The sequence below is a fragment of the Aphelocoma coerulescens genome, chromosome 19 (genome assembly GCF_041296385.1).
Source record: "Aphelocoma coerulescens isolate FSJ_1873_10779 chromosome 19, UR_Acoe_1.0, whole genome shotgun sequence".
Taxonomy (NCBI): domain Eukaryota; kingdom Metazoa; phylum Chordata; class Aves; order Passeriformes; family Corvidae; genus Aphelocoma; species Aphelocoma coerulescens.
The window spans coordinates 9,079,293-9,103,438 of record NC_091032.1 but is presented as its reverse complement, the minus strand read 5'-3'; the positions used below and the strand labels follow the sequence as shown (position 1 = coordinate 9,103,438).

Here is a 24,146-nt window from a genome sequence, read left to right as displayed (position 1 = left end):
ACACTTTCTTCCTGTAGATCAGGAATACTTTTTTTCTGTGTAATGTTTACACTGAGGAAAAAAACATCCTGTAGTGATTGTTTCCCCGTTTCTTGGCTGGGGTTGTCATTTGCCAGGGCTGTTGTATGTAGTTTTTGAAACAACGTGACCCTCAGGGTGCCAACTGGAAACTGAGTATTAAAGTAGAAACACACAGTTCTGTTACACGGTACAGTGAGATGGAGTTTTTTTCTCTGTCATCTCATAGTTCTCTTGTAACTGAGAATGGCAATTCTGTACACAGTTCATGTGTTTGATTTTCACCAGGAGAATTTGCCACTTTAACACCAAGTACTGGAATACTCTTGATGCCATCATTTTTCCCTGATTCCATGGCTTTAGGGGTTTTTTTGAGCCCTTACTAATCCCTGTGGGGTCTCTAATCCTTTCTGAGCAATCTATTAAGGTGAAACACTTTGTAAGCAAACTCGGAGCTCTGAGTGCTGCGACTGTAGGTCAGTAAGGGCTGAATACTGGAAGTGCAAAAGCTGTCAGGTTTTGGGGAGCTGGCTGACCTGCATCGTTGGTGGCTCGTTTAGGGATGGCACCAGGATTGAGAGGAGCAGGTGTGTAGCACTGGGCTTTAGTTTATCTCTGTAACGTTGGTGAAGTATTTTGTGTCGTGACAGTCCGTCAACCAAATATCTTGTCACAAGTCACAAGACTTAAATCCTTTTTTTATCTCCGAAGCTTCAGGGCTCCGTTGGAAACTTGCACTTTGATGAATACTTTGCTGCTTTTGTCTGGAATAGCTGGAGTGCATTTCTGGAATATTTGTCAAGATTTTATCAGTGTTTACTCCAATTTAAGTACCTAGTGTATTGTAAAACTGGCTTCAGTGAGATCTTAAAGAATTTTTTTTGGTTTATGCTGTTTAATAATATAATGAAAACTAATCCTTCATCTGTATGTTTGTTTGCCGTGGTAAATCCCACTTGTGTCCATGGTTCCTTTTAGTCAGCTTTTACCTTTAAAAACATTTTTGGAAGAATTGTTTTAGGACTTTTTTTCTCTATGATAAATCATTTTAACTTCGACTACTTGTTTTCTTGAGTTGCCTGCCAGGATGGGCTTGGAAACAAACTTTAATCTCTCTTTTAAAGCATTCCTTCAGGAACAAGAATTTGCTTTCCATCAAAGCATTGTGTAATGCACACTTAAAAGAGAATTAAATCCTTCTGGACTTCGTATCTGAGATCTATGCAAGGAGTAACCATGGTGGAAAACGTTTAACTGTATTTTTATATTTGCTTCAAAACTTAGCATTTTAAGCTAAAATAAGACTTGTGCCAGTATTTGTCAAAATCAGGCCCAGTGGTGAGATCTCTCTCTTTTCTTCTCATCCCTCCCTTTTCCCCTTTTTGGGCAATCTCTAAAGATTAAACAAGCAAATACAAAACATGTAATTGAAACAATTTCCCAGCTCTTTTTAGAACTAAATTCTATTTGAAAACTACACCAAGATCTTGTGGCTTTCTGCAGCGCTTTGCAGCATGGTTTGTTTGCATAATCTCAGAATATTTTGAAAAGTACATAAAATTTCGAACTGGGAATTGCAGTGCAGCTTATAATATACACTGAATACTCATTGATAAAGGCACCAAAATTCAAGTTATTGCCTAAACTTGAGAGATTTTTTCCCCATTTTGAGTTCAGATTTGTGTTTAAGACACGAGCGCTCTGTTGGAGGTGTGCACGTTGGTGGCTTCATTCCCATGTCGCCCCTGTTTTCCAGGTACAGGATATCTCCTTCAGCCACGACTGCCGCTGGGTGGTGGTCAGCACCCTCCGAGGCACTTCCCATGTTTTTCCCATCAATCCCTATGGAGGCCAGCCCTGTGTCAGGACTCACATGTCCCCACGGGTGGTCAATCGCATGAGCCGCTTCCAGAAGAGCGCGGGGCTGGAGGAGATTGAGCAGGAGCTGACGTCGAAGCAGGGAGGACGCTGTAGCCCCGTGCCTGGCCTGTCAAGCAGCCCCTCTGGCTCACCTCTCCATGGTAAATCCACTTTCTTCCTTTCTTTCCATTGTGAAGATAATGTGAATTTCATAAAATGAGGTGCTGTAGACATTGTGCAAAAATATGTGATGTATGCAGATATTACAGGAATGAGCCAAGGTGGAAACACTTCAGGAAGACAGTTCTAGTTTTGCAGCTTGCTTAAGTAAACGATGCTATCACAAGTGTGTTAATAATTTCCACTCTAAACTGACAGGTTGGGGGTCTTTAGGTTTCAAGTTTTGTTTCTGTGTAGCACACAGTCAGTAAACTGCTCTGTATTTATTGGCTAAAATTCTCATTGCTCATCGGCCTTGATGAGAATGAAGCACATCTGGATATCTGCAATAAATACTGCTCGAGGAGAAATGCGGGAACAAGGCAGTGGGAAGCTGATGGCATAGATTTTTGTCCATTTTTTTTGTGTGTGTGGGAACAATGTGACAAATGATGTGCAAAGGTGAAAGATCTGTAAGAACTGATCTATCCATCCTGCTCCTGTGGTGGACGTGCTTTGGAGAAACTCGAAGGATGTGAAGGGGAGCCTCAAAAAATACTCAAAAATTATCATTATCACAGCTTCTCCAGTTTTGTCTTTTATTTCAGCCCTGCTCTTTCTGTGCTAGAAGCCGTTTTGTTTGCATTCAGGATTTGCTGCATCCTTATGCTCCCTCTCTGTTGAGAGTAAGTCACAAGTTCCATGGAAGTGGAAGTTTGAGTAGCAGTTTTTTGGGGGTAGCCACCCTGTCCCAGTCTGAGAGTACTAAAAATGGCCAGGAACAGTCCCTCTTCCCTAATTATGAGCAGGATTAGGAGCTGTTGTGAAAGCCCAACTATGTGCTGGGCTTTCTGCTATAGAGAGAACCTTTGTGGGATTTCTGAATCAAAGGAACTGTTTTATGACTTGGTGATTATTAAGGGAACCAGACTTGCCTCAGAAGCAGTCTCTGTATTTTCGCCTTTCTTTGGACTTTTCTGAACAAAGGTTTGTGCGTGGCTGTTCTGGAGCCATCCTCTTCTGCCTGGAGCCACTGGAAGGCACCCAAAACGTGCTCTGAACTTTCTTCCTCCTTGGAGACAGTTGTGTGTCTACCATTTTACTTCCTCTCATCTCTGTACAGCAGCTCAGCCTGAAAGAGGCTGGGGAGTGCTCTAAAGGTCCGCTATGGCACATCCAACCCCTTTTAACTGTGGACATCATGGAGAGGAGAGGAAGGAACTGTCAGTTTGTGTGGCTATCACCCATCCAATTCTATTTTCTGTCAAGGGAAATTGCAGTAAGTTGTTGCCTTTACATTACTCTGAGGTACATTTGAAGTTTTGAACAGATTTGACACTTCTTTTAAAGAAGAATCAGCAGTTTCAGGATGCTCAGTGGTGGAGGTAGGAGACAGGCATGCATGGACGAGTTACTGAAAAAGGCAGCAGCTTTTAGGGGAGTGTCTCGAGTTCTGAGGCTTCAGTTTGCAAATGTCTGTCTTGAAAGATAATAAATCAGATTTCTTTCAAGATCTCTGTGCAGTCATCACTGCTTGAAAAATTAACTCTGTTTAAACAATCGTCTCCACTGGAAGTCTGCACGTGGGTGCTGAGAATTAAGGCAGGAAGGTGACTTAAGATTCCTGGAGGACTTCACACAGATTGTACTCATCACTTCCTCAGTGCAGAAGTTGGACATGTGCTAGGACTGTGTGTTGGTAACTTGCAAAACTTCATATGAACATTTTCCATGAGAAGTTTGTGGGGATTGTATAGAGGAGTTAACAGTTGTCTTTTAAAAAATTAGGAGAAAAAAAAATAGTTGTGTTTGAAAGAGTCCATTGGGTAAAGTACTGTAATATTTTCTGTAATTTTATTGCTGCTTTTTCATTTCAGTAATCTTTCAGTTCCCCTGGCTGAAGGCAGGCAGGATATTGAACCCTATTCTAAGCTTTTTATAAAAAGCCATTTATCATCAACTTGTAAAAAACCCCTGAAGTTCAGAGCGACTTTCAGCAGAGGGATTGTGTGTGTGTATGTGTGTGGCAGCAGGATTAGCCAGAGACCGATGATTATTTTAATTTGTGAGCTAAGATGTGTTTACTCAGATTGTAACAGCTCCTTACCATATTATAATGTTAAATTATTGTTGTTTGGAGGAGTCACGGCAGTCTGGTGACAGAAGTGTAAACGAGTACTCGAAACAGAAAAGAGCAGTTCTGGGTTCAATTCTTTGTTTTACTTCTCACTCGCTCTGCAGCCCTTGGTGAATTTTATTCAGCTGATTTTGTCTGTCAGCTTTCTGCTGTGTGACAACAGTAATAATCCCTGTGTTCCCCGTGTGTGGAATGACTTTAATTTTGTAGCTCTCTTCAAGAAGAATAACTGTTATGTTCCTTAATCACCCCTCTAAGTGCAGCTGATTATAATGGAAATAAAGCCAAAGACCATGTCCTGGAGAGCACCATTGCTCTGGGACAAGGTGTTGATTAAGTGACTGATTCAGAGAAGATTGTGGCAAACTGGAGGATTTTTCCGTGTGGAGTCATGTCATCACGATTTTCCCTCTTACATCTTTTCCAGTTTTCAGTAAACCCTACATTAAAAAAAAAGCTGCTCTTAATCCTTTTGCTGATACTCCTTTTGCGTTACAATATCATTGCTACAGCCTTAGGCCGAAAGACTGCACTGGCTTATCTTCCCTTTTGATTGGCAATTGTAACTTATTGATGGTAATTTGCGATTAGCTTTTGTTCTTGTAAATATTTTCAGCGTTCAGGCTCTGTCATGTTTTTCTCACTTGTTTTTTTGCCTCCTGGTTTCAAAATGAAACTGTTTGCTGTGTATATAGTAGCAAGGCAATCTATTTACATTGTGTTGGAGCACCCCAGGACTGTTTACCCGCACAATGTCAGCCTTTACTGGGGGTAGAGATGATTTCATTTCCAAATGAATCATCGTTTGGCTTTGTTCTTTTCAGCAGAATGAAGTAAACTGTTAAATAGAGGATGATAAAGAGATATTTCCTTTGCACCTTTTATAGCCGACAGAGATTTTGTTTGGGCTGTTCTGTCTGTTAATCCAGCGAGGTTGTATTTTTGTCATTCCCTTGGATTGCCAGAGTGTGTTGTCAGGAATATCTGAGTTATGTTGGGATCCTTTTATGGGCTTTTACTGTTATAAGAGTGTTACAACATCGGTTGGTTGTTGGGGTGAACGTTAGGGTAAAATACAGCCGTACGTGGCCCTTTATTTGTATAAAATGGGGTTTATGGTTCCTTACCTGTCTCACAGGTACACCATAAGGATTAAAGGGCGAGTAGTTAAAGCAGAACTATGTCCTTGGTGATTCAAACTTCTCCCTATTCTCTTCAGGACACCAACATGTGAATAGCAAGGAGCTTTTAGCTGTAGAAATGCAGTGCTTTACTTGGAAGGTTGAAAACTACATATAACTCCAATTATTTTAATCGTGCAAATTAAAATTTACAGAATGTTATTAATTCTTCCACCACCAGTAAGTGAATAAAGTCTCTGTAGCTCTGCTCGCTCGGTTTTCTCTGTTGTTGGCTGCAGGAATTTCCAGTACCAGAACAAATAATAATCCAGTAAGTTAACATTGGATCTACAGCTACACATCCTCACCTACTAAAAATATTCCATAATAATATGATTCTCTCTGAATTTGTCTTGCATTTCATTGGGCATTGAAGTATTTATTTATTAGCCAAAAAACTGTTCATAGTATGCTGTGGTTCTGTTTCAGATTTAATACTGATGCTGAGATGGAGTATATAAATTTAAAATTATGAAAAAACCATGTTGTTCTCAATACAGTGTGTTCAGGCTTGTATTTACTTGTATTTATCTCTTTATAAATATTTTAGTGTGGCACGTTTTTCATTGCAAAATCTTTTCTAAGTTTAAAAATCAAAAGGTTTTCTCTTGATTTTCCTTCATATGTCACAATCACAACATGATTAAAATCCAAGCATAAAACTGGAAGTTTGATAAACATGCAGCCTGAGATGCTTTACATATTTTCACGTTACTTTTCACTATTTCCCAGAGTGAAACTCCTTTTACTAGAAGAATTCTTATGGGAAAGCAGAGTTGAAAGGACTGACATCATCAGCCCTTCCTGAAAAACAGATTGGTTTCCTTTAAGTAACACTCACTTAAGAAACCACCTATTTAGAGAGAGGCAGACAAAAATAGTTTCAAAGAAAATTAACTGTATAATAACTTAAAGCACTGGAGGGCAGTTCCTTCACGGAGTTTAACACGAAACGCTGTGAACACGAGCTGAAAACGCTTCTTGGAAAACTCCGTATTAAGTTTAATTTTTCTCTTTAGCGTCTCACGATAGAAACAGTTTGTGTGGAAACAGCAAAGCAAGCTGCAGCATCGCCCCGCGTTGTTTTAACGTGCTTTTAACATTTCTATTTGCGTCATTGTCGTGTTCCTCCACAGCGTCACACTCGGCTCTTTCTTTATTTACGCGTCATTTCAGATAATTTCAAATAATTACTTTTCCAGCTCCGCTTCTTAGCGCAGATTTCGCCCCGGACGCGTCTGCCCGCGCCGGGTCCCTCAGCGCTCCCGCCTCTGCCCGCCGCGGCCTGCAGGGGGCGCCCTCCCCCCGGCCATGGCGCCTCAGGCGGGGCCGGCCCCGAGGGGGGGACCTGGCGTGGAACCGCCGTAACACGGACAAATGGTGGAGATGAGGATAAAACCCTCTCTTTTTTCACTAATACAGACACTGAACAGCTCGTATAGGCATCATAAATATTTATTTATTTGCAAATATAAACCCTCCGCGTTCACTGTGCTGCCTGAACCACCCAGTGATTTTCTTCACGCCCTCACCTGAAATTTCTCTTCACGGTTTTAAGGCAGTTGGGAAGAAAACAAAGTTAATTTATCTGGTGGGAATTTTTTGCTAGTGACTTTTAGAGACAATTCTGTGATGATTCCTTCTTTCTGGAGCAATCCCATCGCTGGCTCTGGAAGTGCCCAGAGCAAGCCCAGGTCCCACGAGTAGGGCTGGGAGAAGAGGTGGGAAGAGCTGGAATCACCAGTTTGGGAACTGGCCAGCACTTACTGGGTCTAAGGGAGCTGTGTTTGCTGTGTCTTAGCTGCCTTTTTTTCCCCCCTCCTTTTTTTTTTGTAATGGGTAGAGAATCAGTGGAGTGAAAGAAGTGGGTGGTGTATTTTGGATAGTTTCTGAAGTGGAAGGAAAAGATCCATTCCCTTCAGATAAGTAGGGAACTATACTGATAAATTTTGCCACAAGGGAAGTTTGTGTCTGTACATCAAGTGTTTCAGAAGCAGGTTTTTGTAAACAGCATAGATCGAAGACTGGGGCAAATACATGTTCACCTTGATATCTGAAAGAGAAGTTTCAAATATTATGGATAGATTGAAAATTGAAGGAGATGGACATCAGAAGGGAATTGCAGCTCTTAAGATACGGCATGTAAAAATCTGTGACTGAGTGATTTAGCACAGCAAATGCTGTAGCAGTGGTCAGAGCAAACTGTTTCGGAAAGGTTGTGGGTAGGCAGGCGGAGGGGAAATAATCGGCAGCACACAGGAGACCGCGATGGCAGAGATGGATCGCGAGGTGAAGGGAAAGGGGAAGGCAGAGAGGAGTGGGATTACCACAGAATGTGAGCGTCCCCCTGAAGTTTTCCTGTCAAGATGGATGATTTCAGTCTTGGTAACATCAAATGGAAGGAAATTTTGAAAGGGTCAAGTGCTGATGTGTGAGAGTCAGGTACTGAGGGAGTCCAAGAAGTGGTAACTGGAATTTTAAGGGTTTATCTGAAAATGACTTAATGAATGACAGTTTGGAATTTTATGGTTATTTCAGTTGTTCCTTTGATTACTCCCTCTTAATTTACAGTAAACCCATGTTTTTCCATCTGCAAATCTCCCCAGCTAACCAGTACATAAAAGGCAGGCTGGTGCATTTCCTTCTCGTACACTGCAAGTAGTAACAACATCCTGCAGCTGATGCAGCACTTTGATGGGGTTTTGCAGTTGCCAATTGGAAATTGATAAATAAGGATATTAATGATCCATGAGAAGGAACGTGCTCGACTTTATGTCTTCTCAGTGTGTCAGTGCAGAGTTAGGTACACTTGTGTACAGCTGAAATGAGTGTGATCAGCATAAAAGCCATCACTAGGATTGAGCTTTGGAGTAACAGTCCAGCTGAAAAGAGTTGGTCACTGAAGGAGTGATGCAGGAAAGATTCTCTGCGTGGTTCGTGTCCAAGGCACAAAGGGGAAAGGCTGGAATTAGGTCAGGAGACAAGTGGACTAGCACAGGGGAGACATTGCTGTCCAGACATTTGCTGGTGGGTCAAGGAATGTAAGTGGTTCAAGGGAGCTGCCATCAGTGAAATGACAAAAAGTAGCTTTGCTCACCTGATACAAGCCTGTAATATATTGGATCAGAAGGTGAGAAAGTAGAATCTAGAGTTTTTCAAGAGATGGTATCAGCTGAAGGAGGAGGTTTAAGTATGGAGGGTGTTGTATGACAAGGGAGGTTTGGCGTGAGGGAAAGTGAAAGCATGTGAAGCTCCGTGGTAGTAACCAACGAGGGGAAGGAATGGGACAAGAGCTGGTGGGAACAAACATTTTATCTGATGGACATGCTGAGTTCAAGCCCAAACACCTTCTGCTTCCCCTGGCAGTGGGTATTCTGGGAATCCAGGGCTGCTCCCTCATGTCTGCAGACCGAATCAGACTCCCTGTCTATACGACTGGTGATGGATTATGCAGTAAATGGGTGTTGCCCTTGTTACCCTCTTTTTTTTCCAGCTTATTATTCTTAAGTAAGGCATTTAATCAACTGTGCATCTTTGGTAGCCTGAAAAATGTAAACACTTTATGGAAAGAAACGTAAGCATTAAGATTAGAAATAAAATATATTTCTATCTTTTAAAAGGTTTATCTTTACCCCTAAATATGCTGATTGAGCTTATTCTTTTTTGCTTAGTCCTTGTGGGCTGTTAAATCAGTTGCTTTTTCCCATCTCAAGGAAATGCATCTTTGACACTTCTCATGACCTGAGTCACGATGCTGTCACGGAGCCAGAAAACATCCTCAGCGGTCATGGGTAAAAGAGCAGAGCTGCCGAGGGTGTGTGGCGGGTACAAGGGGGACAGATTGCTATGGTTTGTTTCAGTTCCTATTCTATGGGTGTTTCAGACAAGCCATTTATTATAATTACCCATGGATATTATTACCAAGTTCTCAAATGCAGTGGTTCTCAAGGCACTTTTTTTTTTCCACATAACTCGGGATGAATCCCGTGTATTCAACCCAGGTTGAATTTAGATGCTAAAATATTTGTTCTTGTGGTTGCAACTGGAGGGAAAATAAGGCAGAGATGGAAAGGTGGGGATAAAAAATCACAGATGTGTTAACATGTAGTTTATCATCAATATTAAATTGGCGTAAGCTCAGCCCTTTGGGTAAGGGGCTGCCATTAAACTTTCCCTATCTCCTCACTGAACACATCTGCACACAGAGATGTCCTTCAGAAATTCCCAACCCGGTTCATTTTGCAGTTTCTAAGACAGGCTGATCAGTTTTTCTGACTGTGCTGTCCCAATACAAAAAAAATTAAACTCACAAAGATAATTTTATTCTGTATCATTTGGAAGAAAAGTCTGAGACACCAAAATTTTCCAAAGTTTACAATGTGGAAGTGTCTTGGAGTCATCCCTGAAAGAAGGCTTTGAATTCAGAGCTGTGCTGATCTGAATTATGATGGATAGACACGACGAGGGGCAGCAATAGTGCATTCTTGTTTTCTCAAGCGCTTCATCATTCACCAGCAGACAGTGTTAGCAAAATTCCCATGTGCAAGAAATCGGAGCAACAGAGTCTCTCCACAGCGCCCGGAGGCTGCCTGCACGATAACCTCATTAGTGCAGTGTTAGTCTGAGCTCACAGAGTCCTGTCCTCTGAAGAGTTTGCAAACTCCAGTCCAGTGCTGTGGTAGCCACAGCCTCTGGCCCACAGCTGGCTTACACCCACATGGAGGGGAGGATGGCGCTGCTCCTTCATGTTTGTTTGCAAAATACTCTGCAGCTACACCTGTAGTAGTTACAAGAAACTCATCTTGCATTCTTCCCATCTGTGGATTGCTGAAGCTGCAAGATCTGTTTCGAAGAGGATGGACTCGGCCCTGGCTGTGCCTGGCCTTTGCTGGAGATGACCCAGCAAAGGGTGGCCAGTTTGGCTGATTTGGCTGGTAACACCATCTGGAATAGCCCAGCTTAAGCGCTGCCAGCGCTGCCTGCGCAAAGCCTGGAGCAAACAGCTGGCAAACCAGTTTGGTTGGGTTTATTTCGAGTTTTGCCCATACATGGACTTAAGCTTTGCACAAACAGTATTTTTAGTTAAATAAATCCTGAAAAATGATGATTATGCCAGACTTGTGTGTGTGGTGGTGGAGGGGTTGTTTTCTAAGGAAATGCCATGAGACACCTTTATTTTGCAGCTCTTTGAGCAGCTATAGCACAGCAAACCAGTGTCTGTGCAAAGTGAGGAGATGAAACAGCAAGGGAAGAAGCAGTATTTGTGTCGGGTTTTCAAGAAGTTACTCTTTGCACAAGGCAGTTGACACTGTAAGTGTCCTCACAGCTGTTGTGAGAGGTGTCACAGGGCCCAAGACATTGTTGCTGTTCTGGCAGAATGGTTTCCTCTCCTTTTTGCTTCCTCTGGACTGTCAATGTAATTTCTTTTCCATACAGGAAAAGAAAAAATACACATGGAGGTAGGAGAAATGTCCAACCATAGATCACTAATTGTTTAAGTAAAGGATAGGTTCAAATCCAGGTAGAGCTTGGGGTTGGAACTGTTCTTTCATGATCCATCTTTGGCCAGGTAGAGGCACAGGCAGCAAAGAGGTCGTGGGAGTTCCTTCTCTGCCGAGGACAAGAGGAGATTATTGGGTATCAGTGAGCGAGAGACTTCATAACTGAGGGACAAAGTTTCTGAAACTGAAGATAGCAGAAAAACTCCAGAAGGAAGGGACTGTACGAGGCCATGTTCAGATTTTGAGTGGATGATGCTGAAGTTCAAGGAGCTCGGGTGAGAGGGCAGGGGACTCTGTCCGAGCAGTGACTGGGACACTTGGGCTGGAGCTTGTGCATCTTGGCAGAGCCCTCTGACTTAGGAGCTGTCACCATCACATGCCTTGCCTACATGCAAACAGAGAGCAAGCTCTGCTTTCTTAGGACAGTTGTGAGATTTAGTGCAGCTGTGTTTCCAAAGGTTCCATATCAAACGGATTTAAATGTTACAAAAACAACCGGCTGCGTTATTTTCTCCCATCCATTCCAATGGAAGCAAGTTAGTGATAGGTTTAGCTCTGAGTAGCTACAGGATGTGTGTGCATATGCTGTAGCTAAATCATAATATTCTTCCTTTAATGGGTCTGATTGTACTGGAAATATTGAGGGTTAGGGTGTGAAATGAGTTTAAATTTGATAGGACACAATTCAAGGAAATGGTAATGTAACTTTAATTGAGAGGCGATCGTTAACTAAAATAATTCGTTTCCTGACTTTTTCTAGGAAAATGTCTAACATTTTACAAAGAAAGATAACATGTGTTGGACTGAATAAAACAAAACATGAAAGAAAAAGCCCACTTTGGCAGTAATTAGGGCTCTTGGTGCCGGGTGTGTTACCCGGGCCGGTACTGAATTTGTCTGTCAGGCTCTTCCAAGGACTCCGTGAGCCAGCATTGCTTCCGCTGGGTTCTCTGCTCGGGTCACAAGGCAGCGTTTCTCACCAGGGCGCTGCTGTTTCCTCTTCCGACTGTAGTAGATTACAGATTATACTGGAACATGTCTGAGGAAAGGTCAGAAATGAGGGTGAAAGTCTTGGAACTGAAGCTGGGAAGCTTTCCATTCTCATCCGGGAAACTTTTTGTATTGAATAAAAAGCAAAGCAAAATAAACCAACACATCCATGACACTTCTGTTTTTCCTGCCATTTTTTGCCTAGCAGTAAGAAAGGATTTTCTTTGCCTTGCATTATACAATTAGGGAATGTTTAGCTGAGGAATCCTCAGTGTTACACTAAACATAAATAATGGCAAAACATGGTTCATTTTCCTGTAACTTGGCCTCCACATGATTGCATAGCCCGGAGTTAGTGCGTTTTTATTTACCAAATTATAGATGTTTATGTGTAGTGTTAATGTCAGTAGACTACGTGGTACTCTTTGAAATGGAGTCTGTTAAATACTGGAAGATATAAAAGCTAATCAAGTGGGGTTTGAATTTTAATGACACTGCATTACTAAGCTTTTTGTATTGGAGTAATGGAAGAAAAATGGAAAAAAATCAACATAGAAGCATTTTATTATAAGGCTGAGAGGTGCTTGATACCACTTTAGTTTTTCAAATAAAGTGTATAGAGAAACTAAAATCCTTCTGATCATTGCTTTCCTACCAGAAAAAATTATCTGGGCCAAGTCCTTTTTGCTTTGCTCGCTGACAGTTTACACCAAAGAAAATCCTGCAGCACTTGGAGACGTCATACACATGCTGAAATGTAACGGGCAAAAGGGTTTAGTTTCAGTTTGTTGATAACTTAGTGTTTGCATCCCTTAGGTGTGAGGGTGTAGTTTTGGTTTTAAACTTGGCTGTGATTTAGGGAGCTCCATTTCCACCCACAGATGGGATCTGTGGTACTGGTAGATTCAAACTCAGTTGAAATCAGGTAAGAAGTGATTTGGTTGCGTTAATGTGGAACTATGCGTGAACTAAAGAGCAGAGTAACAGGAGCTGCATCCATACCATTCTTTCAGGATCCCATGAAGTATTTTTGCCACACTGTGTTGCAGCTGAACACTATCCCTGGGGCTAGGGAATGTCCCTGCCAGGCTGCATTTGGCTATATACTTTTGTCATAAGTAGTGCCAAAAATCAGGGTGTTTCTCCTCCTCTTTCCTCTGTTGATCTCTGACAGCAGTGCCCCCAAATGCTCCGCTCAAACGCTGACCGGTTTGAAATCTGGCCTGAATTCATCAAGGCTCTTAGTTGATCAGAAGAGGACATGTAACTGTATTAATTGCTTTCAGTTGATTGATTGCTTTTTGAACAGTGTTAGAAGCTTGCAAGTCTTGTGCATATTCCCCTTGATGTAGCTTTCCTTTCTTATCCAAAAATACAGCTTGAAAACTTAAAAAAGTGTAATTTGATCAAATGTTTAAATCTCATATTCAGGCCTAAAGAGTAACTTACAGATTTAACATTGATCGTAAATAAAATAATTGTAAGTAAAATTAAAGCTGTTGATAAATTGACATTGCAGTGGTGGAGGTGTGTGGAGAGCTGAGGGTGTCTCTGCCCAGGGGTTGAGGAGGGAAGCGATGCCGTGGGACCACGAGCCTGTCTGGCCATACCTGGGAGCTGCTCCTGATGGCTTTTCCACAGATGTCCAGCTTTGTCAAAAACCACTAAATCTTGTGAAGTTTGTTTTCCTTATAGCATCTGTGTTTTATAATGGTGCTTTTAATTTGTTTTTTCTTTGTCTGCTGGGATTTCTTTTGTCCGGCACTTTCAGGCCTCCCTTTTTTCCTCACTGGAAGTGAGTCTGTTAGTGATGGCCGGTTTGGGAATACAGCTCGGCCCAGCCGGCCCGGCAGCCGCTCCCTCCCTCTGACAACAAAGCCCATTGTTGTTTTCTTTCTTCACTTTTATCCTCAACTTAATCTATTTCTGCTTTGAGTGTCAGCAGAATAAAATGTCTGGAAAAGCATGGCTCAGGTTTTGTGGGGATGAGATGGTGGTGGTTTTGCAGACTCTCAGCAAACAGGTCCAAAACCAGAACCAAGGATTGGGTTTTCATGTCTCAGTAGGCAATGTTTACCCAATATAAGGCTGCACTTGCAAATAAACTTGTCAGATGCCAGAGCCACGGCATCCTCAGCTTTTTGGAAGTCCCGTAGTAAAATTAGTAGGAGATTCACCAGCCTAGGCTGGCTTTGATGTGTTCCATGCACAGCTCTGATATGAAAATCTTCTCTATGGCAGCCCATGGAAAGACAAATACTTGACCCCATGCCTTGCACGGGGTCCTGAGGGCTCTTGGTGATTACCAAAAGAAAAGTGCCCCCTTGCTCAGGATGCTCAACTGGAAATGATCCTTTAGAGGACACGTTTGCCATGGAATTGTGATGGTGATGATTGATTGCAATAAAGGTATTCCTGGAGGAGTCTGTGGGATGTGATCTGTGTGTGTCAGTCTACAGCCATTTACAGTTAAATGCACTGTCCACATGTCGGGAGGTAACTTGAGTTCAGCATTCTGCTGGATGAAAAATACTGGATATTTCTACCCGACTTAAACTTTGGCTTATTTGTTGCTTGTCCTTTGACAGTGAATCAACAACGGCTTGAGCTGTAGAAATAATGTTGATGCTTGACTGCATTCTTTGTGCTCTTTTGGCCTGATCTGACAGCCCTGTGTGCACACAACTCCTGTTTGCTGCAGGAGTTTCCTACTTGGAAGGGTTGGAGGAACGGAAGGGTAATTTTTCGGATTCCTGGATGGGTACAGCAACACACCAGAAAATTCGGGGGTTTTCTTTAACCTTAATCATCCCCTTCATCTTAATATTATTGTAGTCAGATTTTCAAGAACAACTTTCCTGTCAAAAATAATTTCTCTCCTCTTTGTAGCATTCCAACTTTTAATTTTTGGCTGGTATCACTTTTAATTACGTTTTTTGCAGTTAAGCAACTGACTGTTGCAGCAGAAAATGCAGGTTGGCAGGCAATGGTTATTGTGACATATGTTTGGTATTTACAGCTTTTCCATTTGTCACAGCAGAATTTTTTTATCATGTTTGTGCTGTGAAGTGCTGTGCGTTATGAGGTCTGGTTTAGTTAATTTTTTATTGAGGTTTGTATATATCAGATTAAGCTACACTTCCAAATGCATAGTTACAAATTAAATGCTTGACCTCCTAAATGTTTTTTGGTTTCTTTCTCAAAGAAGAATCATCTTACATTTTAGTCCCTTTCAGAATCTCTTTTACATTTTCATTCTTTTTATTGTTTAGTACTTTTTTTTTGGGTTTAATTATGTGTTTTTATAGGTGAGCCTAAGAATTTGTAAGATGTTGTTCCTATGATTAATAAAAAAACTCTGAAGGGATGAGTTAATCCTGCAGTTTTCTAAGTATCCCAAACTGCCTTGGGAGTCCTCAACTTGTATGGAAGCGAAGCAGCTCATCCTTGTGTAGGAAGGACATCTGTAAATTCCTCATTTCTCTCTGTGCAAATATTCCATTGAAGGTTTTGCATATGGAAAACCACATGAAGTTGGGAGCAGAGGGCTCTGAGACATTCAATGTGCCTTGAGAGGGGAGAGGGAGCTGTTCCAACACAGCCTTTGGATCAGTAGTTCAGAGTTAATCATTATATTCTGAACAAGTAAAAGAAAACAAATTACGGACATTTGGAGCCCACTCAGTAGATACTGTCAGTGTTTGCTGTGCCTGTGTGGATCCAGGGGAATATGGGAGAGGGAAACACTTCCAGGGAGGCCTTGGCTGCAGGAACAAGTAACTAATTAGACAATAATGCACAAAATTATTCATACGTCTTCCTGCAAGAACCAAAAGTACATTATTAAACTAATCTTTAAAAAAATTAATTGCATCTCAGTCTTATTTAAAACTGAGCGGGGAGTTTTTTTTCTTTTCCCTTTTCTTTTTATTCCAAGTTGGTGCAGGAAAATTGCTATTAATGAAATCTGCTCTGGGAACTTCAATAGGCTTGTTCTTCATTAAAGCTTTGCTATTTCTCTTAAAACCTATTGATGGATGCTCAGGCCAGATACTTATCGCAAAATACACTTTGTAATTTCATCATTTCTGTTATTGTGCTTCTCTGAGACACAGAGGTCTGGGGACTTTGCAGAAAAACCCAAATAAAACCCCCAAGCTTACAGTTATATAGTATTAAAAGAAGGGTGAAGGAAGCATTGAGTGTCTTTAGGATGATGAGACATTCATTAAGATTTTTCCGCCTTCCTTTTCCTATTTTCAATCCATCTGAAGTACCATTAAAGCTTTTCAGGCAGCTTCCTGTGAGAAACCCTTTGCTGTGCTGTTTTTCTTCCTTGAAAAAAGGTGGCTGCTCTTGAGGCAGATTGTATGGATTTGGCCTGGGATTTGTATAATATCTGTGTAGAATGCATCGGTTGTTTAGGAACCTAATTCCCAATATGGTTCCCTTTTGATTAAGAACAAAGCCAGCGTTTCACAGCATTATAGGAACACAGAAAAACAAGTTAATGATCTAAACCTTTTAATTCATGGTTGCTTGTCTATTTAAAGTACTTTTGATTCTGCTATAAACAGACTGGCCCCTTTTTTTGTTTAACTTTTTTCTTTGGTTTCTTCACATTTCTTTCTTTACTGTCCATGAAATTTGGAGCTAGTTTCCTTTTCCAACTGAAGAATGAAAGGTTGTGACTACAGAGTGATACAGCGAGTAAGAAAGCGTATCCAAACTGGGCGCCCATCCAGCACAGACCTCTTTGAAACCAGCTAAATTTAGGGTTGTTGAGGGTTTTTTTGTTATGTTTCCCTTTCCTTTTTTTCAGTACCTATGTTTCATTTTCGTCTTTTTGCAAGAATATGAAATTAGTTACTTTTTTGATACTTTCTTGATTTTTACATGTAGTTTAGTGTGGCTTTATTTGACATAGTTACTTGGTATTTTCCTCCAGCCTTAGTTCTGCAGATGATTATTCTGCGTGTCTTTATCCATCGAGACAACAAAAGCGACCTTTTCAGGACTTCCAATTACCAACACTGTATGTGGTACTTTAGGAAAATAATTCCCTTCCAGATACTCCTTTTTTTTAAGTAGGGAATTGGAATCCAGAGCTTGTCCTTCAAATCAAACTCGAAAACTTTTCGGTGAACAAAACTGCCAGGCAAGCAGCAGCAGCAGGAATAATTTCCCTTGCATGGAAAGGAATCCTTCCTTATCCCCATATGTAAAATTAGTAGTTGCTTCTTCCATTGTAATTTTTTCTTTATCTGAAACAAGGAATAATTTTTTAGATCTTTTTCTTTTATTACAAAAGAAGTTTGTTATTTCTTTTTTCTTTTTTTTTTTTTTGGTCCTTTTTTATCTTTTTTCAGGCAGATGTAGAAATGATAAATGAAGAAAAAATTCCAATAATGTGTTTTATTGCATCTCTATTCCATCAAGGTAAATTGAACAGCCAAGACACTTACAATAACTTCACAAACAACAATCCCGGGAATCCTCGACTCCTGCCGCTCCCAAGTTTGACTGTGGTGTTGCCTCTTGCTCAAATCAAGCAGCCAATGACATTAGGGACCATCACCAAACGCACAGGGTAAGTGGCACAAACCTTTCTTAGCCTTTATGATTCATGTACAAATCATTTGTGTTATTAGTGAGAATAAGTTTTATTCCGTATTTTAATTTCAGTATATGTAACTTCATGGCAGCAGAAGGGAGGTGGGAGGAAGAGGAGACTGAAAACATCAGATAAACAAATACAGCCTGAAAACAAACCTCTGTAAATTCAGGAATATTCATTTGGGTGGGTCAGGAGAAGTTTTCACACCAGGAATTGGAATGAAACATAAGCAGAGCTGTATTCAATCAGAATAAAATATGGTTTTACTTTTTTTTCCAAGTTTGTTTATTTTGATTTCCAACCTTTTCAAGCAGAAATGATTTTTAACCATCAGAACTGGAAAGACAGTAAGCCAGGTTGAGCAGAAAGGCAAAACTTAATCCTGCTGTTTTCTTGACCTTATTTTTCCTCTGTTGCACTGTTCTGGACTGGGTAATTCATGTGTGGATTTCCACTCCAGAGCCAGCTGCACGTTGGTACTTCTCGTGTGCCATGATAAAGCACTTCAACATATTTGTTGGGAAAAGTTCCTCTAATATATATATTATAAGATTTTATGAGCTTCATAAACCATAGCAATTTTAAATTAAATGATACTGTCCAATAGTTGATATTTTTCTCTTGCTAAACTTTAAATATTCTTTTATTGTAATTAAAGCTGCTGGGTGATGATTACATTTTTCCTCTCTCACCTTCTGGTTGTTTGAATTCCTGAGTATTTTCCAGTTAAAAATATGATAGATCCATTAGTTTACAGAGGGATTTTATATTTTTAAGGAAAGTAGATCGAGCATGGCATGTGGTTGGACAAAACAATTGAGAGTCCTACAGCTTCCTAACCTTCTCCTGCATTTTGGCAAACGCAGGCACTGCCTCTCTTGCTTCAGTGCTTTCTTGCTCAAACCCTGCTCATGAGGTGAATTTTACCTTGTGTTTCATGAACCAGGAATTATTTTTCAGGCGAGAGCTTGTGAATATTCCCTCTCTCCCTGAGTAATTCCCATATTCTGTGCTTGAGTTCAGGACATGCTGTAAAATCCCTTATTTGGGTGCCCTGGGTGTGCATGCTGACAGAAGCTGGGGTGTGCACGTGTGTATCCATTCGTGTCTATCCAACAATCCACTCCTGCCCTTGCCGGGAATTTCACGGGGCTTGTTGAGCCAGACGTGAACCACGAACACGCAGCTGCCCCAAGCACAGAGAGAAATTCCTGAACTTCACAGATAATTGTAAATGGAACTTAAGAAACAGTGAAGAAACAGTTTGAGGGTCATGTTGAGGTTCAGCTTCCTCCACAGACACATTTCAGTTGCTTGTTTTTGCCTTTTTAGTTTTATGCTCACAGTTTAAACACAGGCGAGGGAAAAAGATTGTGCTGCTGCTCAGGTGAATTTTGGAAGCATATCTGGGTGTGATCCTGGATGAGGACAGGAAGGGAGGTGGGATCAGGGGGAGGTTATCACAGGGCAGGAAGTCACAGTTCCTCAAAGAGGGGAAATACCAAAAACTTGACTTGAAGAATACGGCCAGTGAAGGACAGAAATGTAAATGTGGGCTCCCAGAACTGGAATAGATACTTAGAACCAGATGGGACATGGCAGAGAAAGAAATTAAAAATTCACCTGAGGGCCTGCCAGGGGAGGTAGGTGATAGGGAAACAGTGAGGAGAAGGATTTGGAAAAAAGCTCTTGGTTTACAGTAGTAATTAATGCAAAATTCATTCCAAAGGTTTCCTTAATGCTGTGGCAATACTAGCAAACCTTTCTAAAACTATTGCAATTGTAATAAGTCTGCAATATTTTATTTAATGTTTTATTCTTAAACATCTAAAGCATAGTTGGAGTGTTCATATTCGTAGTTTTCCGGTAAATTATACTATTCACAAACTGTCTCTGTTTCATTTTATGTAATTTTTAAAACTAATTAAATTTAAAATGCTCAGTGAGGCTTATGTAAGGGGGAAAACAACAGTCATGGGAAATACCCTGCTGTGTAAATAGAGTTTTCATGAATGAGGATCATAATTTTCAGCAGAGCCCACGTAGCCTTGTAATGCTAAGCCGAGAGCTTCCTTCATTTGTTCTGCATCCAAAATATTTGATGAAAGTACACAAAATTAACATGAAAAGCTGTTACTTATAAAGCAGGGATTTAAGAGGAATGCCTAGGATCCAAGAAGCCTGGCATGCCTAAAATGACCAAATTGAGACAGCAGCCTTAACTTAAACCTCCAGGGGGCAAAGCGTGTGTTTAACATATTTAACATCTGCCCTCATATTTCTGCAAACACATAGCACTGTAAGTCTGTGCAGTGTAATATTTCGACAGGACAGGGACCATCTGCCTCGCTGGGAGAAGTGTAGGAGGCATGTATTACTGCAAATGGCAAAAGACAGATGTATTTACACCTACATGGTCAGCACCTCTAAGCACTGCTCCGAGGAAACAAGGCTCTTCCTTGGGAGCAGCTGCTTAACCTTGCGATTGTGCAGCGATCAGAAAAGGAGCCGGGCTCAGGATCACTCCGCTTTTACAGTCGCTGCTTAGCCGCCCTCAAAGCAAGATTCCTCTCCCGTGCTTGTGACTTCGAAAGAATTAAAAATTTAATGTGTTGCAGCACATTTCTAAAAGGAAAAAGCAAGGCTAAAATACTGTATAATTAGAGGGTGGGATTTGTCCATTTTATTTGCTTTTAACATCAGTTGCTTTAATATGAAGTCTTGATGAAGTCTTGTAGATTTTATTAACCAAAAGGTCGAGTTGGCATTTGTTCTGCCGGTATCCAAGACAGCAAAATATTTTCCAGGTACTGAAAGAACTGATCAGTGCTCTTAATATCATGTGTCTGGAACAGAGCTGCAAAGCATGTCATGTTGCTTGACAGGTGGAATGGCAGTAAATTTTAAAAAAGTGTTCCCTGTAGCCCTATGGGAATGAAAGACAGAGTCTGGAATTGTGTCATGACCGTGCTGTTCATCACCGATGCCTTTTTTTCCCCCTGCAAACATGCAGATTTTGGAACATGTTCTGATCAGTCACTGCTCTGAATACAAGCCCTATTGTCAGCATGAAGTATCTTGGAGCATCCCCTCCACCTTCCATCGCTATCATTTCCTTCTTCCCTGCCCTCTGCTTCTTCCCTTGCTTTTTCAAGTCTCCCACTGTAATTTCCGCACCTTCATCAAGCACTTCATTTTGTTCCCTACATTTTGTCGTCCCATTGACTGGCTTTCCTGTAGTTTGTGCTGTCGGCACATTCTGGGAGCAGGGAGGCTTCTCAAAGGGGCTCTAGCACTAATGAGTAAGGAAGCTTCTGATGTTTTAAAGATTAGGGGGGAATGCAAGACAGCACAAGAGCTGGATTTAATAAGTCTTTCCCTGTCCCTGCCTCAGTTTCCCTCTCAAAATTTTGATAGTAATGCTGCATTCCTTGTCAAGGCTGGTGAATGGGTTAATTCATTGCTCATTTACAAAGAGCTTATAGATTGGAAAGGGGAAGAGTTGTAGGATCCTTCTTGTTGTCTATAAAAGGCAGTGAATCAGAACATTCTAGAATTCGGCTTTGTGCCCTGCAGTAGCTCCATAAGTGTTCCTTGTGTTTGTGGAATGAGTTGTAGTTAGTTTCCAGTGGGGACATGGATGAGCTGTAATGGGAATGAGGGAAAGAAAAGATACAATAATTGCCCCAAAAGAAAAACTATTGTCAAAGTTGGCTCCTGTGACAGCAGCATTTGTTTTAACTTCCTCAAGGGACACGCTCATTATGTTTGTATCATACTTCACTCCCCAGTTCATCCTGGCTGGAGTGAGCAGCAGGATGGAACCTGCATTAGCTGGGTCTTGTCAAAACACAGAAATCCAGTGTGCCTTACAGGAAAGGGATAAACCTTGCTTTTTTTCCAGCCAGGAGATTTAGATAGTGTATTTTTAAACATGAAACTCTATCCTTTCTTCATCCCATCCCTCATTCCACCCTCCGTGAGGAAGGGGGAAGTAGGTAAAGTGTCTGATGCAATTTTATCATTTTAATTTTCTGTACACAAGAAGTCACTGATATCTCTTGGGGTTTTTTTGTCTCAGAGAGCTTCATTTATCCCAGGGCCAGCTACTGCAGCAAACAAAAACAAGGAATGCAAAATCATCATGTTATAGTACAATTAATTAGGAAAAAATAACTGAAAAAGTAGAGAAAAAAAAATAAGTGAAGCTAAAGAATTCAGCACAATTGTCTGAAGCCAGACATTCCCTTTCTGGCATGTCTCAGACATTTTATATATCACTTCCAGTTTTTATATCACATTTTGGTAATAAAGTAACTGGTGTAATGATTTGTAATTGATAATAAATACAATTATTTGCTCTAAAGTTTGTTCAGATGTGACTGTTTATAAAAGTATTCTCAATATGGCAGCATAACATGATGAGGGTTAGAATAAATGCCTATTGCACAGCTTATTAAAAGCTTAAATAGTTTTATTAAACATAACAACATGAAATCAAAGTATTTCAGTTTTCAACTTGCTAAAACTCAGAGTCAGCTAAGAAACTGAGAAAATTCCATCAGAACTTTGAATGGTAAATCATCTTCATTCCATAATTTCCTTTGGAATTTCTCCCTAGCTCTGGGAAATGGGAACCTGGGTGAGTTTTTGCCTTGGCATTGCTCTCTTGCTGTCACCGAGCACAGCCATCTGGTGCTGTCTCTTCAAGGTTGGGTTAACCTGTAATTTGTGGATTCTCTCTCACTCTCAATTAGCATTCCATCCATATTATGTGAAGGAAATAGTGGAAAACAATTGCTTATATAAATATCATAGGGACAAAATGGTCATCTTCAAAGAAATTAGGTCTTTTGAACAGAAAGGAGGTACTAAGTTGGTTTTCTCACACTTAAAGCATTTTAATAAGACTCTGCTGTAGTCTTTGGAATTGTAATTACATTTTCTTCATGATACAAGATTTTCTACCCATTTCCATCCATATTCTATCCAAAACTAACCGAACAAAAGCTTCAGTTGAAGCGTGGGTCCACCTGGGCCAATTTGTAATTAAAATAAAGAGAATTTGTTAATTTGCAAGTATAATCAGGTCAATATAGTATGTTGTGGAAAAAGAAAAAGCCTGTGTTATCTTTTGAAATGTTTAATGGGCTCAGCTAAGTGTCATTTGCCTGATGTTTGCAGACAGAGCAACTGAGGCAGAGAAGAAAAAATAGTGTCCAAAACATCAATGATCATCATTTAGAAATTGAATTCTAAACTCTCAGGCAGATCTGACCACTCTCCAATGACTCTTCAAATTTACACTCAATACATTCTAGGTTTTAAATTATGTTGGCTTTGGGTTTTGCAGGAGATTTAGCTTTCAATTAAATATTTAAGCAGTGCAGTAGTGCTGGACATCTTCTAGACTGGCCTTTGACTCGGGGACTGGATGTGCTGACTTTATAGGAGATCATTCAGTTCAGACAATTTAATTGGGTTTTACCACTGTTCAAAGATGATATATTAGGTCTAGAAGGGTGGTTGGTTCTACCAAATGAGCTCTGTCCCCAAAATTGTTAATCAAACATTTATTAAATACAAAAAGTTAAAGGCTAGTCTCTTATATGGAGCTCAAAAATGTTTTTGGCCTATAGTACTAATTAAAAATAGGTTTTTTTTCTGTAATATTCTATTCTTTATTGGATTTTTGCATCTTTGCATGTTGAAGAATGTATGTCTTAGGTTTGTATCTTCACCTGAGTGTTTTTTTGAGAGGATCCTTTCATTCATTGATGTTATGCTCATGTCAGATTTAGTTCACTGAATTATTTTTTATCAGGCTGGTATCCTTTTAATTGTGTGGGTCTATGGCTGAGTGCTTTATACATCCTTCAGTGCTGGACCTTTTCAGGTGATTCATTGCCTTGTTTCACCTGTTTCAACTACCTAGAACTTATCGCTGAGTCAGAGTATGAAAAGAAAACGGAACCATTGGCATTTCCAAAATCAATTATTGGGAGATTTTGTGGATGATGTTACTTTCCAAATGAGACTCAAAGAAGCCTTGAGCATGTGAGCTCTAAATTTGCCTCCTGTTGCTCCTTTCCAGATTTTATGCAAATGTCTCTACAGCAATGGCTTTTTAAAGGGAGATATCCATTAAAAATGCCCTCGGATTAATGGGTTAAAAACTATCCACTGTGCAAAAATACTTGAACAAAACGTAAAATCAAATTGTGGTGTAAATTGTTGGGTGGCCAAAAGCACTCAGCTCTAGATCTGGTGATTTGAGCATCAGATACATTTGAAGTAAGTTAGGCCTCTCTTTCCTGCATCTGTGCAAGCTTTTAAAGGGGGGAAGAAGATTTCTGGGTTATACAGTTGAATTTCCTGGTGTGTTTCTGTCCTAGCAAAAGGCTGAGTAATTGTCCCTAAAAGGTTGTGATTGCACCTGTTGGTTTTATTTGACCTCCTCTCAGTAACTTTGTAAAACTGCCCCACTCGGCCCTTCCGTGTTCCATGGAAAACCCCACCTAGGATTGATTTCGATGCTAATTCCCTTTTCCTGTCAATTCTGACTTCAGTATCTGCTGCAGCCTCAGCTTGGGCAGCAGATTGGAGGCGGGGGCCCTGAGCTGTGCCTAACCCGAGCTCTAACTCTGAGCCCAGCTTGCACCGATGCCGCCCGTGTGTCCCAG

At 40.7% G+C, this 24,146-nt stretch overlaps 1 protein-coding gene across 24 annotated transcripts in view; it reads left to right on the top strand.

Moving 5' to 3' along the window:
- BCAS3 (BCAS3 microtubule associated cell migration factor) overlaps positions 1-24,146 on the top strand; it is a 299,613-nt gene that overhangs the window by 79,805 nt on the left and 195,662 nt on the right. For all 24 annotated transcript variants that reach the window (XM_069033155.1, XM_069033159.1, XM_069033158.1 and 21 more), the window contains 2 exons: positions 1,775-2,039; positions 17,286-17,436. In XM_069033155.1, the coding sequence (XP_068889256.1) occupies positions 1,775-2,039; positions 17,286-17,436 (416 nt within the window). The remainder of the gene's footprint in view (positions 1-1,774; positions 2,040-17,285; positions 17,437-24,146) is intronic.